General features: G+C 39.4%; 1 protein-coding gene across 1 annotated transcript in view; it reads left to right on the forward strand.

The window, feature by feature from the left end:
• The window catches only part of LOC118848415 (WD repeat-containing protein on Y chromosome-like), a 152864-nt gene that overhangs the window by 51410 nt on the left and 83900 nt on the right, over nucleotides 1-17554 (forward strand). Inside the window, exons 7-11 of the mRNA XM_036757277.1 lie at nucleotides 254-425; nucleotides 2650-2696; nucleotides 7205-7342; nucleotides 10267-10452; nucleotides 10566-10757. Of these exons, the coding sequence (XP_036613172.1) occupies nucleotides 254-425; nucleotides 2650-2696; nucleotides 7205-7342; nucleotides 10267-10452; nucleotides 10566-10757 (735 nt within the window). The remainder of the gene's footprint in view (nucleotides 1-253; nucleotides 426-2649; nucleotides 2697-7204; nucleotides 7343-10266; nucleotides 10453-10565; nucleotides 10758-17554) is intronic.

Here is a 17554-nt window from a genome sequence, read left to right on the forward strand (position 1 = left end):
GAGGTATTGGGTTTCTGCTTCACCCGAGGTCTTCAAAGTAAGGCTGTATGATTTCTTCTTAAGACTGCTTCTTGGCAAGATGCAGATTGGACTAAGCAAGCCCATGAGTTTAGTCCCAGGACTGACGTTCTGTGGTTCTTAATAAACTGCACTGGAGGATGGACTCTGGGCCTGGAATTGCTTCTAAGCAGCTCAGGGTGGCACCAGAGCCCCACTTTTGAGATCTCTGTCTCCCAGCCTTGTCTCCTAACAGATGTCAGCAGATGCTGTTGAGGCTCCAACAGGAAGGAAGAGGATTAAAGTTTGGACAACAGATGCTGTCTACATGCCTAATGTTCATAAAATTGCTGTTGCTACAACCAGCAGAAAAATATACTTTTTTGAGGTGTCTCTGGGCCCCATCTTTGAAGATTTCCATCTATTTGGTAGGATTTGCCACCCTGAACAGCCTACATGTACAATAGCTTATGTTTATTTGATGATCTACAGTTCCTAGGGCAATAGCCTTGTGAGGTAGATATCCTAAATATATGTAGTGTTATAGGATTTTAAAATGAGAAATAATCTCATGGGTCATTGAGTTCAACTTCATTTTAAAGAAGAAAAAATTAGTCCTAGAGAGTTCAGGTAATTTGCTCATATTCACACATGGAGTAAATGGTAGAAACAAGATTCAACCTAAATCTTCTGAGTGTGAGTCTTTATTAGTCCCATTTTAAAAATAAGAAAACTGAGGCTCAAAGGACTTGAATGGCTGGAATACAAACCCAAGTTTTCTGGCAAATAATTGTTTGCCACACAATCCAAAGAATGAGTCTATTATTGACAAATTAAATAGAACACCAGTCTTATTGAAGATGGCCCAGCAAATTGTTGGCTTTTACTTATGAGTCTGATTATCTGTCCCTTTTTTTAGCTATGTGCCCTTGGTCAAGTCATTTAACCTCTGTCTACATCAGCTTTCTCATCTGTAAAATGAGGAGATAATTATAACAATTACCTCCCCAGGGTTGTTGTGAGGTTAAAATAAGATATTTGTAAAGTGCTTTGCAAACTTTAAAGCACTATGCATTTTGACAGTTGGGTGGCACAGTAGATAGAGCTCCTGGCCTGGAGTCAGGAAGACTTGAGTTCAAAGGCAGCCTCAGACACTTATTAGCTGTGTGACCCTGGGCAAGTCACTTAACCACGTTTGCCTCAATTTCCTTACCTGTCAAATGAGCTACAGAAGGAAATGGCAAACCACTCCAGCATCTTTGCCAAAAAATAACCCAAATGGGTTTGACAAAGAGTTAAACACAACAAATTATTTGTTTCTTTGTTTTAAGCATTGATGGGATCTGGACTTAAGCCATCCTCCCTACCCCATTATTACAAATATACACCCACATCTTGGCTTGCCCTATTCTCCAAGGGTCTATCTGTTACTCTATAATTGTCCTGGAACAGACTTCTCCTATTTCCCATTCAAGAGGGCTGAGTGAACCTCTCTGAGAATGGTGGTTGTAAAGAATATATCCAGTATCTAGGCAGTAGTCACAGAACGAGAAGGTATGGATAGGTCACAATGTACTCCAGTGGAAAGAGGACCTACAACAGTGAGATCATTGATCCACTCAAGTACAGAAGCACCTTCTTCAAAACAGAGCACTTATAGCTTTAACCAACAGAAGGTAGCACCTGAGTATGTAAGAACCTGGTGACTCCATTCTCACCTCAATGTTTAAAAAATATGTAAAGTTCTTCTGGCTCTCAAAGCACTAGCTACCCCCATTCTCTTAGCCCCATTATTGGGAGTGGCACTTGTCTAGGGGCATGATATATATGGATTTATCCAATTAGAAGCTTGTAGTTTGTGATATCCCAGCCTCCAAGAAACTCTTCCTTCTCCCCTTCACTATTCCATTTTAGTAGAGTCAATCACAGCAGGAAGGCTTAAGGGAGTCAATCACATAAGCTTGTGTTTGTTTATTCATATCATTAATCAATGTTAGCATGTAATAAGCATGCAAGAGGAACTGTGGCTGGGAAATATATTTCCCTGCAGCCAACCTGATGACAAGCTTCTCTTAACAAGGGCAGTGCTTTGATTACTGCTGCCAAGCTTATATCTGAAATCTTTCTAGTTTATTAGTATGTGCCAGGGCTTACACTGCACTGTTGTAGTCATTGAGAACACCACCATGATGACTCATTGGAAGAATGAGTCATCTACTTTATAGACGGGGATAACTGATCTAGATTCGATATTATGGGAAAAGATTTAGACTAGGAGTCAAGAAATGAGTTCTAGTCTTGGCTGTGGCACTAATTCACTCTGTGGCCTAGGGCAAGTCACTTTACCTCTGACTCTCAGTTTCCCCATCTATAAAAGTATCGGTTAACTATGGTGACCATTCTATGACTTTTCTTAATCAAAGCTATCCAGTAGTGGACTGATAGACCTTTTGTCCAGTGTGGAAACTTCCAGCCTATACCACTTTTTCCTGCCATGGACAGTGTTATCTATGTAAAGAAGTATTGGCTTTCGACTTTTAACCTTAATCTATACACATATAGGTATATAACTAGAAATATATGTGTCTATGTATATATATATGTGTATGTATGTATACATACATATATGTACTCGTTTCTCTATTTCTACAGCCCTGAACTACATTCCAACATCAGTATTCTACTGGTATAATACAGAAGTAAGTATAAGAAAAAATCTGCTATATAAACTGGGTTAGAATGTAAGCATGTTGCATGATCTTCTATGGTGGTATCTATGTATTAATGTGAAAATATTGTAACAACAATGCTGCTTGCAGATGCTGTGGAGGTGTAAGGCCAAAGCACCAGCACACAGGAGGGCTGCTAACACAAGTTCTTTGATCTGCTTTTCTAAGGAAAGCAACTTTAAGAGGTTTGCAATCTCACTTTAATTAAACATACATATATCATTCACTTACTTCAGGGGGAAACGTCAGCACCCTGAACTTCATAGAAAACACAAACAAAAATTACAAGCAGAAATTACATAAACAGAACAAATAATACAAATCAGCACATAGGGTTTCTAACTATCTGTCCATAGCAATACATACATAGTTACCAGAGAGAGAAGCATCAATGCCGGGGGGCATATCAACAGCTACCCAGAGTCTCATCTGGCCAAATCATAGGACACTCTCACAATGAGTGAGCCACAAAACAAAATGCTAACCTCAGATGCATATATATATACATATATATATATATATGTCTATATATATATATATATACCCCTCTTCGGGGTCAGAGGGCATCACAACCATGTGACTCAAACTCATGTGACTTAGGCTTTCTTGTGACTTAAGCATGTCATCAAAGACTTGATTCAATCAAAGGCAAGGCTCAATAAAAGGCATTTGATTGCCTTCGTGCTGAGAAGCACTCCAAAAGAAAAAGCAGCAAAAAGTCCTACTTTGCTTGCCATTACAAATATTTACTTCAAAATTTATCTGAAGCTTTCAGTTATCTTCTAGGAAAAAAATATTCAGGACTAAAACAGAAAGTCAAGAGATGACCTGTGCATGATAGATTCCTTGAATCTATAATTAACGAGATCTAGACTGAAATCCTGTCTTTCATTTGCTCAGAATGGTATACACACTTCTATTAACAATTATAACCCCGAAAGAATTTTTAATCAGTATCTATGATAAAGGCCTCATTGCTAAACTATATAGAGAATTGAGTCAAATTTATAAGAACAAAAGTCATTCTCCAATTGATAATTGGTCAAAGGATATGAACAGGCAATGTTGAGAGGAAAAAATCGATGCTATCTATAGTCACATGAAGAAATGCTCTAAATCACTATTCATTAGAGAAATGAAAATCAAAACTACTTTGAGATACCACATCACACCTATCAGATTGGCTAATATGACAAAACAGGACAATTATAAACGCTGGAAATGATGTGGGAAAATTGGAACACTAATGCGTTGTTGGTGGAGTTGTGAACTGATCCAACCATTCTGGAGAGCATTTTGAAACTATGCCCAAAGAACTATAAAAATGTGCATGCTCCTTGACCTAGTAATACCACTTTTAAGTCTGTATCCCAAAGAGATCACACAAATGAGAAAAAAGACCTATAGTACAAAAGTATTTACAGCAACTCTTTTTGTAGTGGCAAAGAATTGGAAACCAAGGGGATGCCCATCAGTTGGGGAGTGGCTGAACAATTTGTGGTATATGAATGTAATGGAATACTATTGTGCTATAAGAAATGATGAGTAGGCAGACTTCAGAAAAACCTGGAAACACTCGAATGAACTGATGCTGAGTGAAGTGAGCAGAACCAGGAGAGCACTGTCCACAGTAACAGCCACAAATGTGCAATGACTAACTTTGATAGACTTCAATTATAACCCTAAAGATGATATGTGATAGTAAAATAATCAGACCCTTCTTCAGAGTAGAAACCAGGATTATAGTAAAGGTCCCTGCCAATGATCAAGTGCTAAATGAGCCAAGCAGGGAAAGGATTCAGGTCCCGAGTTCTTCAAATGATGGGGTATTGACACCCTGAGAAGTTTGGCCATAGTAAGAATAACCTTGGGGGATGCCTGCTATCTCCTGGTAGAAGCAGCTGAGGCAATGATTTTAATCCAAACAAGGATTTTATTCCTTGAACTCTTGGATTTTCTTTGGGGATTGCCTACATGAGAATGTTGAAACTAAATTCAATTTATGTTCCTGAGTTGGCCTGCCTATAGACCAATAAAGTCATGTGTTATTGGGTCTGAGCCTAGTACAGGCATTATGCCTAGAGGGCAGTTGTTTTTAAATGCATTTAGTTTATTTCTTTTCCCATTGAAAAATGCTTCTCATAGCCTCTGGGAGTATGATAAAACCTATTCTGCCAATTTCTTTCTCTGCTTCTCCAAGAAGTACCCATGAGTCATCCTTCTATTTAATTGCTACTCCCTTCTTTCTTCTCCTTTTACAAGAATATTTGTCAAGATTATTATGATTCAGCTTCTCCATAAATAAGTCCCCTCATTGGTTACTAGACAAGGATCCCATATTTAGAGTACTAATAATCAAATTCCTTTGATTAATAGAGGACTTAAAAAGTGTATGGATCTTGGGACCATCTGACCCTTCTGCAAAATCCTGCTCTGGTGTGTCATATGGTATGGAGGGGACCCTAGGGTCTCATAAGCTATGCCAGTAGCACATAAGATCTGGCAGGTTCTACCATGCTGGAAAGTTTTGAGAACAACCAGGAACAGACCAGATCTTTTAGCTAAGTTGAACAGGCTCATTACCAGAAGTATGGTGATATGGAGATGAATTATTTGGCCATAGCAGTCCCTAAAACAAAGAAGAATACAAAATGGGCCTTAGTTCTATGTGCCCCTCCACTTCTGCTGTGACAGTGGGAAAGTGGAGTGGAGTGGTGGGCAGAGATTTCTAAACTATGTGTCCTGAAGAATGCTCAAAATATAGAGAACAAGAATAAATCTAAACCATGTGGAAATAAAATGAGGCATATTCCATATTCCTTATGTCCTGTCTCCTGATGGAATTGTCCTAAAGTGGCTACATCTCTTTTTTTTTTACTTGACTTATGATTTCATCAGCACAAGGAGCTCACCTATCAGTGCAGATCAGTACCTTCTTTGAAATTTATAGTCTTAGAGAATTGCCTGGGCAGGGGGCAGGGGGTGGAGGGGGCAGTGAAACCTTTAAAAGATTGACCCAAGGCAATTCAGCCACTATTGATCAGAGTAGGGACTTGATCCCACATCTTTCTGACCCTGAAGTCAACCCTCCACCATACCATGCTGCTACTCAACCAATATTCTTATTCAATTACAAAAAGCAATCATTTTATCTGCCTGCCAAACATTAAACCTCCAAGAGAAGTAAAATTACTTGCCTGGGGTCACACAGCTAATAAGTCTCTAATGTGAGACTTGATTCTGTCTTTCTGGTTCCGACTACAGCACTTTATTCCCTGTATCATGCTACCTCTGAAGTGATTTGCCCAAGGTCGCATAGCTAATAAGTGACTTTGAACCCAGTATTTGAAGCCAGGTCCTTTTATTCCAAGTCTAGGGAAATTTCTGCTCCTGACTACCTGTGTCACCTTTGGTATATTACTTAACCTCTCAGGCCCTCGGTGTCCTCATCTACAGGGTAAGAGCATTGGACTAGATGACCAATGAGGTCCTTTCTAGCCCCAAATGACGATTCTGTAAATTTGCTGAAGTAGAAAGGAATGTTGGAAGCACATGGGGCAGGTAGGATGCAGGATGTGAGGTATGAGATAAAATGCAGGATGTGTGACCAGCTAGAAAGTGCTCAAGAAAACTATGTCCCCCACTGTGGACAGTGGGTGCTTTCATGAAACATCTCCCAACTACCTGACGTTTCAGAATCGCTCTTCCCTTCCCCTTTGCTTATCTGTATGGACTACAAGACATTCTGGACTAGTGCTCCCCTTCCCCTTTCCTCTTCCCGTTTCCATTTTCTTAAACTGTAGGAGCCCCTCCCCCCATTCTGTTAAACTGTGTATAGACCAGACACGTAACCCAGCTCAATGCTCTGTCTCCCATGGGGAGCAGGACCCTGAGGCTCTGGCCTCCCGTAAGGAACAGAGCCTGCTGGGCACATCACCCCAACAAATGCCTTTCATCTAACTTGGAGACAGTCTGAGCAATTCATTCAAGACACTGTTACCTATGAGTCTATTCCTTGTTCACATGCCCATGAACCCCAACAAACTGACTTACCCATAATCACACAGTTAATATGTGTCATGAGCAGAATTTGAATCCAGGTCTTCCTGATTCCAGCATCTAACACTATAATGATGCCTCTCAGATGCATATGCTCTTTAATAGTATGGATTAAATAGACTAGACATTCTGTCTGTCCATGATGACTGCCATCCTCTCTTATCTGGCTTTTCTAACTATTCAGAAAACATCATCAGATACATTTAGAAGAAATTGTTTCTGACTACAACTTGGAATTCAAATGCCATAGTAAGTTTAGGAGCCAATTTGGGGGTATCTTAAAGAGGCAGGTAAGCTTACTATCTGTCTGGAAATTTACGTGCAATCCTGCTACAGAGATGGCCTGTTATGCCTCCAAGTCCCCTCTAGTCCTGTGATCCTGTGGTTTCTAACACTGGTCTCTTTTCTCTCCCTGACAGTCTGAAGAGAGCTGTTCTGTATTACTGTGGGGGGATGACCACGGAGGAGTAAGTGTGCTCAGGTTCCTTCACCCCAACAAAAGCTTATATGAAAAGTCCTTATTTGAGCAGACTGGGTTCTCTGGAATCTACTTGCAGGTAGGGAAATTATAAGGGCACGTGTTATTATAGAAATAATGATCAGCCTTGATTAAAATGTGCAAGGTCAGAGCACATGATGAAGAGCAAAAGAAGAAGGAACCCAGCCAGCACTTGGGGAGACTTTGAAAGGAAATTGAGGAAGATAAAGCCTTTACTTTGAGTGATGCTGGAATCACTGAAGTTAAATCTCGTTATAAACTTAACAATGAGAAATTGCCCAATATAAAACTCTACAGGAAGTCGCATTAACTAGACCCTGAAATCTAGTGTAGAACAGCTGGCTCATAATTTTTGAATGTGCATTTGAGAGGAAGCTACAAAACTGACTGTGTTCACAACCCATCCATAGAGACTGTACTTACTCAATACTCTCTACCAAGAAGAAGGTTGAAAACAACAGCATGAATCTCTTCCTGTCATCTTAATACACAAAGTCTGCATGGAGGTTTAATTAGGAGTGGGCGAATAATAATAGGGGGAGACAACCCACGCTCATCATGATCATCACAGTGTTCTGCACACATTAAGCCCTTAATGTTTGCCATATAAATTGTTGCATTGACTGAGTCACACTCTCAAAGGTTTGCAAACTGCTTCCCTCAGAGCAACTGAGAGTGACGTGCAGACAGATAGGGAATGAGGACATGCAGACAGATGGGAAATGAGGACACACAGACAGAGGGAGATGGGACCCAAAGACAGACAGAGAGGGGACACACAGACACATGGGGATTGAAAGGGACACACAAGCATGTAAGATAGGTAATACAAGTCATGGATGTAGACAGTTCCCAATGTGGAAACTTTCTTCACCAATGCAAGTCAGCAACTTGTCTATAATATAGTACCTTAAAAGTCTTGCCTGAGGTACTGAAATGTTAAGTGATCTGCCCACAGTCTCACAGCTTAAATGTCTCTGACTCCCAAGCCTAGCATACTGCCTCTCAGTATAAGCATTATAATTGTCATTTATAGATGAGGAAATGGAAGCTCAAAAGAAATTACTTGCTTGGTCATAGAAGTAGTCAACGCTAGGCTGTGACTTAGACTGAGGTTCTCCTTTCCGTAAAGATTCAATGTCTCATAAAGAGCACCTTTCTCACAGCAATACTCTGTGATGACTGGTGCAAAAATCATTTCCATGATCGCTTATCTGAGGACCAGATAAGTGAAGTGACTTACCTTTGATGGCACCATGTAGTTTCAGAGCTGGGTCTCCTGACTAAATTCAGAACTTAGCCCACTATTCCACACAGCTGCTCCAAAGTATACATCAACAAGTTTGATCCAAATGAATTCTCTCTCTCTCTCTTTTTTTTTATATTAACAAAGTGTAGCACTGTGATATACAAAGCGTGGCATTGCTTGTCACCTTCAGCTTGCTGTAAACCTCATGATATTCCTGCTGGATCATATATCATTCTAGCCTTAAAAACAACCATTTGCTCAGTCAAGTCAAACCAAGTCACATCAAGAAGTAATTACTAAGAGTTTACTATGTGCCAGTCACTGTGCCAAGCACAGCGATACAAAGAGAGGCAAAAATAGTCTTTTCCCTCAAAGGGCTTACAATCTAATAGAGGATACTGATGGAATCCTAACAGAGCTGCCCCCAGCCCCAATATTCTAACTTCATCATAAGCCCCATTGAACAGCAGGCCCATTGTAGCTACCTAGCACTCCCCCCTTGCCAATATCCTAACGTCTTCATGTATACCTCACTGCTCACTAGAACAACGAGTGTGTCCATGAACTCACACTTCTCACAGAAACAGCAGGCATGTCCATGTGTTGGGACCCCAGCCACTGCCTCTAGCTAGGCACTTCCTCCAGAGCCATTCCTCATATTTCCCACAGAGATAGCAGGTATGTCCATGCACTCAACCACAACCACATCCATCTAGCCTTAGGATCACAATTGTCAGCCAATCAGAAAACAGCACCACGAGGATGCCCAAGCAGGATGTGAACCCCAAAACAAATAAGGTAGTTTCCCTATGGAGGCACCTGGGCAGTAGCAGCAAAAGTTGGCCTTTAGGTGAACTTGTGATATAGAGAGGTTTATTATAATATCATCGGCATACATATGTACCCCCCAAAAGGGTTTTTCTGTGTGTATTGTGGGTAATCACATGTGCAGTTCCACTGTGGCTGGGACCCCTCCCCTATTATCTAATCCCTTAACGAACCCCTTCTGCATTTTTAATATCCATAATTTCTGTTATGTAATTGTATCTTTACCCTATAAAAATCCATCTTGCTTTCTCTGAAGTTGCTGGTTCCTCTTGTAACTTAGCCCGCTTCATGAGAGGTGTCAATCTCAATAAACGCTTATGCTTAGATTAGAGGTGGTCTGACTGACTTCTTTGAGATGGTTCCACCACGACACATCATGAAACCTCAACAGTTTTGGCATGGGCAGAGACTAAACCGCAACAGAGACAGCATGTCAAAACAAATATGCACAAACAAAATATATACAGGATAAGCTGGAGGTAATCTACAGAGGGAAGGCACTAGCATGAAGGGGGACAGGCCCAGAGCAATAACTTATGGCCATATCTTCAGAAAGGTTAGTGACAGGGTTATTTACTTTCTTCCCGAAGTGGATATATACTATTTGGGAAATCAGAGAAACTGTTTTTTTTTAAATACATTGAAGAAACATGATAGGTACTTAAAAGTAGAAACTAAAAAATAGAAGTTATGATACTGTATACATTGAAGTTAATTTAAATATGAAGTTACTTTTTTAAAATATAGAAATCATGTGTGTGCACATGTGTTTTATTTGCAAGACTGGCTTTGAGTATCCACAGCAAAGTGTTACGCTGGTAGAAGCCTTATTGCATTTTTAGCCTTTGGTTGCCATTTTAGGAGGACTAGATTTATCTTCTGTATCTATTGCTATTTCCCACCAGGATATTGGAAATCACTGTCAATTTTTAAGTTATAATTATATCCGTCGCATACACCAAGACTCCATTTCCCAAATCCAATATGTCCCAGAAGACCTCTGCATTACCTCCTCAGGGAACTCTCAAGCCTCATTGGTAATCATGGACATGGACCAAAAAAGAAAAGCATATACCTGGAAGATTAAGAGGGTGAGAGCCTTTTGTCTTCCTTCCCAGGGCAACCTTAAAGTACTACCTTAGACTCTGATGTTCCAGCTTTTTCTCATCTTTGCAAACCATTTTCTCTGTTGCTTCCTTGCCAGGGAATAAAATGCTTCGATTTTTCCAAGTCTCTCAATCTCTTGGTCAGTGGTGGGGTTGACTGTTGTGTCCGAGTATGGAATCGATTTGTCCCAAGCCTCCCAACAGCCATGCTCCGGGGACATTCCTTGCCTATCCTGGGACTGGCCATCCAAGAACAAAATGGGCAGATATTCAGCTACTCCAAGGATACAGTGAGTTGGCTTTGCATTGGTTGCCTGTATCCACAAAGCTAAGTAGTGATCAGGAGTGAATAGGGTAAAAGAAGAGTAAAAAAAGATTCAACCAGGTACTTACTCTTAATAAAGACCTAGAGGCTCACCAAAGACCTGGAGGCTGATAGTTACTTAGAATAATAGAACATAGAATGTTAGAGAAGGAAGGAACATAGAACCCAAGTCTACTAATTCACTAGTCCAATTTTATTTCCACCATGCTATTTGGATAAGAATTAGAGAAGCTTTAGAAGAAATTCAAGGCCAAAACTGCAGGGTTCACAGCTCACAGCACACAGTGATTAATCTTCACAGTAGGTATCTGGTTAACTTGGATGGCTTGAACATAATACTAATGGTGATCATAGGATTAATTTCTGTTTGTGCCCCTTAAGTTCCTTCCATTTTGTAGCCTATCTCCTCCCACTCCTTTCAACAAATGTAAAATATTGGTCATAAGGGGAAACATATAGTGGGAATGAATTCAAATCAAAATGAATCTTCTATTGGCAGTGATTTTGGTGGTAACCACATAGCAAACTATATGGTACAACAACTAAAGAGTCAGACTCAGTCAGAAACACCCAGGTTCAAGTTCTGCCTTTGACACATACCAACTATCTAAACCTGGACAAATTATTTAAACTCTCAAAGCACGAGTGAACTCTCTGAGGCCATAAATTACAGAAAGATTGCCAGTTTGCGTTGGTAAAGGGCGTTTTCTCACAAGGGCTCCCCAGACCAGTGAAATTATAGATAATAAATAGCTAACATTTGCCTTTCACTTCAGGGTTTGCAAAGTGTTTTATATGCAGTGTCTCATTTGATCCTGGAAAAGAACCCTGAGAGGCAAATTTTATTGTTGCTGTCACTGTTGTCACTTTACAAGTGAGAAAACAGGTTTAGAGAGGTTTATTCAATGGAGCAGATAGTGAGAGTCTGCGGTGCAATAAAGAAAAGATAATGAAAAGTGTCAAGAAATAATGCAGTATTATCCATCTAATAGTTCAGAAAGTATATATTAAAACTGGTATTGTGAGAATGTCAATTGCTTTAAGTATGTATTCCCATTGGACTTTGATTGGAGGTTGAAGACTGGAAGTGTCTTCACTTACATACACCTAGAGCCGTCTCCTTGATAGCTTTATGTTTTCCTGGAGGAGGCCAACGTATTTGTAAACATCATCTTTGCTCATTGATTGAATTTGGCCTCTGAATACAAGCTTAAAGTCTTCAGTATCATTTTATCCTTGGTATTCTTTATGTATAGAGAATTTTATATACTTCAAGTCCAAACTACACTTTTGTATCGTTGGGGAAAGATTAAACAAATTGAAGAAACTTTAATGTGTTTTAGGTAAAACCCAAGAACTTGATATCAATCATGTATATCAAATGATTAATAAGACTTTTTGTTTAATTCTAATTAGAAAGCAACACTCACCTCTATTTAGAAGAGATTATAATGGATTTAAACTGTCTCCTTGAATAATACTGTTTTATAACAATTGTCTTTAACATTATGGTATTGAGGACAAACTTTAAATAGAGAACAGTTTTCCACACGGGGATCAAATATTCTATTATACTCACTATACTTGTGTATATTTTATATATTTTCAGCACATGAACAAGTCATCAGAGCACAACTGAGTCAAATGCTTTGCCATAATTAACAAAGAGAGTGTAAATATTATAATACTTTGGGACACTTTATTCAATAATTTCCAGATCAATAATGAATTTTTTGTAGCACTAAGACCCAATCAATATGTGGTTTTCTTGTGCTTATAGATTTTTTAGTGATAATAAGCTATAAATGTTTTGTATTAAGTACATAAACATATAATTGGCTTACATGTAAAGGGGTTATTAAAGTTCTCATTTTTTGGTAGTAGATATGTGATACTGTTAAGAAGTTAAGAAAGGTGGTAAGAGACATATCAGAGCTGTCAAAGTACTTTTTTAGAGCATGTGGTAAGTATATTTAAAATTAACATATTTTCTAAAATATACAAGCATCATTTCACAGAACAAAAATAGTAAAGGCTAACAAAAGTTATATAGTGTTGGATTTGTCAAAGAGAAACAAAAATAGTTTCCTCTGAACAGTGCCTATGTGGCCAAGATCCTCATACAAGATTATAGTAGCAATTAGATTTGAAGATCTTTCCCACCCATTAATAGGCCATGCAACCTGCTTACAGTAAGCCTAAGACACATGTGGTGGGAGGAGTTTCCTGACAGGAAAAGGAAGTTATGTCACAGAAAATGCTGAGAGGGAGAGAGATGTTATGGCTACTAATGGCTGCTAATGGCCGCCCTTGTGATTGTTAGAACTGAACAGGCTGACGTAGCTGTACTGTGAGTTTGGTTTGGAGAAGACCCCAGGAGGGTGTCGGAGAAGTTTTGGGATGACCAGGCTCCAGGCTGTGGTATGGTGTTTTAAGTTCCTTTCTGTTATGATAAAGTGGGCTGACCAGCTACGGAAGCTGAACATTTGGTTATGGGATATCGTTTTCTGGTGTCTGAATAAATGTTATACTTCTTTTACCTTCTTTATGGAGAGTCTCTCATACTTTGTGATACAAAACTACATAGGCATATTCACGATTGTCTTTGATGTTGTGTTTATTGCCTTACTGGTACAAAAACCAAAAGGGCCTCAGCAAGTGATATTCACATGAATTCACCAATGATATGTTGATGCATCCATCAAATATGTCTGAGTCATCCATCAAGTATGCATCAGCTTATAATTTCAAGGTTTGCAAAATTAGCACTTTTTTCTATACTTATTTTTCTTTGTAGCATTCATGCCATATAAACAGATTAAAACTTAATTATCAGATGTCCTTAAATTAATTTTGCTAGTCTCAAAGCTTCAATCTTGTTTCTTTATATATTTTCAGTCTTAGGCATTAATTAACATCAATGTTAAATCTATTTCTAACGAAAGTAATGGGCACATTATATAGTGACTCCCTGCTATTCTAGTCCCTTCCAGTTTTATGTTCTAGGTAGGCTTTTATGAAATGTTTTGACATTTGTTTTTAGAACTTTGAGTTGCAAATTCTCTCCCTTCTTCCCTCCCCACCCACTCTCCTTGAGAAAGCAAGCAATTCAATAAAGGTTATACATGTATAGTTATGCAAAACACTTCCATAATGAAGTGTGTTGTGAAAGACTAACTATATTTCCCTCCATCCTATCCTGTCCCACTTTATTCAAATTTCCCATTTGACCCTGTCCTTTTTCAAAAGTTTTGCTTTTGACTACCTCCTCCCCCAATATGCCCTCCCTTCTATCATCCCTCCCCCTTATGCCTTTACCTGTAGGGTAAGATACCCAATTGAGTGTGTATGTTATTCCCTCCTTAAGCCAAATCTGATGAGAGCAAGATTCACTCATCCCCCTCTACCCCCACTACCCCCTCTTCCTTTCCATTACAACAGGTTTTTCTTCCCACTTTTATGTGAAATAATTTACCCCATTCTGTCTTTCTCTTTCTCTTTATCCCAATATATTCCTCTCTCACCCTTTAATTTTATTTTTTTAGATATCATCCCTTCATATTCAACTCACCCTGTGCCCTCTGTCTATATATATATATATATATTCCCTTCAACTACCCTAATACTAAGAAAGGTCTCATGAGTTACAAATAACATCTTTCCATGTAGGAATGTAAACAAAACAGTTCATCTTTAGTAAGTTCCTTATGATTTCTCTTTCCTAATTATCTTTTCATACTTTTCTTGATTCTTGTATTTGAAAGTCAAATTTTCTATTCAACTCTGGTTTTTCATCAAGTATGCTTGAAAGTCTTCTATTTCATTGAAAATCCATATTTTTCTCTGAAGTATTACAGTCAGTTTTGCTGGATAGGTGATTCTTCATTTTAATCCTAGCTCCATTGACCTCCGGAATATTGCATTCCAAGCCCTTCGATCTCTTAATGTAGAAGCTGCCAGATCTTGGGTTATTCTGATTGGGTTTCCACAATACTCAAATTATTTCTTTCTGGCTGCTTGCGATATTTTCTCTTTGATCTGGGAGCTCTAGAATTTGGCAACAATATTCCTAGGAGTTTTCTTTTGGCAATCTTTTTCAAGAGGCAATTGGTGGATTCTTTCAATTTCTATTTTACCCTCTGGCTCTAGGATATCAGGGCAATTTTCCTTGATAATTTCTTGAAAGATGATGTCTAGGCTCTTTTTTGGATCATGGCTTTCAAGTAGTCCAATAATTTTTAAATTCTCTCTCCCATATCTATTCTCCAGCTGGTTTTTCCAACGAGATATTTAACATTGTCTTCCATTTTTTCATTCTTTTGGTTCTGTTTTATAATTTCTTGATTTCTCATAATATCACTAGCTTCCACTTCCTCCATTCTAATTTTTAAGGTGGTATTTTATTCAGTGGTCTTTTGACCCTCCTTTTCCATTTGGCTAATTCTGCCCTTTAAGCCATTCTTCTCCTCATTGCTTTTTGGAGCTCTTTTGCCATTTGGATTAGTCTATTTTAAGGTGTTATTTTCTGCAGTATTTTTTTGGATCTCCTTTAGCAACTTGTTGATTTGTTTTTCATGATTTTCTTGCATCACTCTCATTTCTCTTCTCAGTTTTTCCACTTCTTCTCTTACTTGCTTTTCCAAATGCTTTTTGAGCTCTTCCATGGCCTGAGACCAATTCATATTTTTCTTGGAGGCTTTGGATGTAGGATCTTTAACTTTGTTGACTTCTTGGCTGTATGTTTTGATCTTCTTTGCCCCCAAAGAAAGATTCTATAGTCTGAGTCCTTTTATGCTGCCTGCTAATTTTCCCAGCCAGTTACTTGACCTTTGAGCTCTTTGTCAGCTTATGACTGCTTCCAGAGTGGAGAGTGCTTTGTCCCAAGCTTCAGGGGTCTTGCACTGCTGTTTTCAGAGCTACTTCTATTCTGAGGTGGTATAATACTCCTCTCCTGGCCTGTGCTCTGGTCTGTGAGTACAAGCACTCTTTTCTGCCATGTAACTACCAGGAGGACTCTCTCTCCACATCCACCTCAAGCTCTGCCACCCTAGCTCTCCTCCTCCCCCAAGGACTGCCAACCAGGACTGCGACCCAGATGAAGCAGGGCAAAGCAAGAAAACACTGTCTCAGTGCCAGCAAAGAGATTTCTACCCTCCAGCTCTGATCAGCCACTTGATTTCCCCCACCAGCTGTGGGCCTGGATCTCTGGAAGCAGTGGCTGTAGCTTCAGCCACCTTCACCACCCCGGGCTGGGGTCTGACCACACACTTCTCTCACCCAAGTCTAACAGTTTTCCCACTGACCTGCAAAGTTGTCTTTGGCATTTGTTGGTTGAGAAGTCTGGAAACTGCCACAGCTGCCAGTGATTCAGTGCCTTGAGGCCTGCTCTGCCTGGTCTGCTCCTGCCTGGTTTGTCATGATGCGACCTGAGCTTGGCTGCCCACCATTCCCAGCACAGTACAATAGATCCTTCCCAGTGACCATCCAGGCTATCTTGGGCTGGAGACTTGTTTCACTCTGTCATTTCATGGGTTCTGTAGTTCTAGAATTTGTTTGGAGTCATTTTTACAGGTGTTTGGGGGCATTTGAGGGAGAGCTCAAGCAAGTTCCTGTTTTTACACTGCCATCTTCTCAAAGTACATTTCTAATAATTCATGAACTGCTGTGAAAAATTTGAACCAATAATTATGGATCTTATGCAGACCCCTGGCTTTCCAGTTTTGCAAAGAAGCTAGAGTTTCCTTCAACTCTGATGACAGTACTGGTATGTTGTTCATTATATTCTAAGTACACTAGTTTTCTTTTTTTTGCCTTTGACTCAAGTTGCATTCTTTGTGTATTAGATTTCTTGAAATCATGTAGACGACCAGAAATTTTTCACATCCTTATTCTTGGGAAGCTCCCCCTCCCTCTCCTCTGATTGTGTTGTTTCACCAGCCTCTTTAGTAAAGCTTTGGATTAATGATGGATTATTTATTAAGCACTGCTTTAACGCCCTTAATCTTTTGACTTTTCACTTTCAATTGCTGATTAAGAAAACCTGGTAAAGAGTTTGAGAGAGCAACAACAGAGATGTTGGAAGTCCCTGAGTGTAAGGAAAAGAGTTGAGTATCAGTACAAGACAATAAGCCAAGTTCTGAGTTCCTTTAGAAATGAGGGATAATGACTTGGGTGAAGAGATGGAGGAAGTATAACCAACAACCACAATGATTTGTATAGGGTAGAAATTTTTTAATTGAGTGAACTTAAAAAGAGGCAAGGTTAATAAATGATCACAGCTAAAAGAGAGTCTGTAAGTGTCAGTAGAGAGCAAGAAAGCTTTCAACTCCAGCTCCACAACCAATGTGTCAGGAGTAAAAGTATAGCCAGTGCTACGGGGAGAGTAACAATCCAGGAAGGCAATATTGTTGAGGGGAAGTGAGGACTCAATGACAGGAAGATATCCAGAATGAGAGTATCTTTGTTCTGTATAAAACAAGAATTCTAGACAACGGTTAAAGTGGTGGCTAAAATTAGAGTAGGACATAGGTTGAGTGGGGGTGAGGAAATGGGGATGAGAAAATTTGAGATGGGGTTAGGTTTGTTCCTATGTGACTGATGATCAATATAGAGATGAGGAGAGTAACTTGATCATCAACGCAGTTTTTAAGTAGGGCAAGACTTTCACCCTATGTTGCTCTAGGAATTTCTTTGATTCTTAGAAGCTATTGCATCTCATGGACTTAGGTACTAACTGAATCAGATAGTGCAGGGATGTGCTGA

The sequence above is a fragment of the Trichosurus vulpecula genome, chromosome 4 (assembly GCF_011100635.1).
Source record: "Trichosurus vulpecula isolate mTriVul1 chromosome 4, mTriVul1.pri, whole genome shotgun sequence".
In the NCBI taxonomy this organism is placed as follows: Eukaryota; Metazoa; Chordata; class Mammalia; order Diprotodontia; family Phalangeridae; genus Trichosurus; species Trichosurus vulpecula.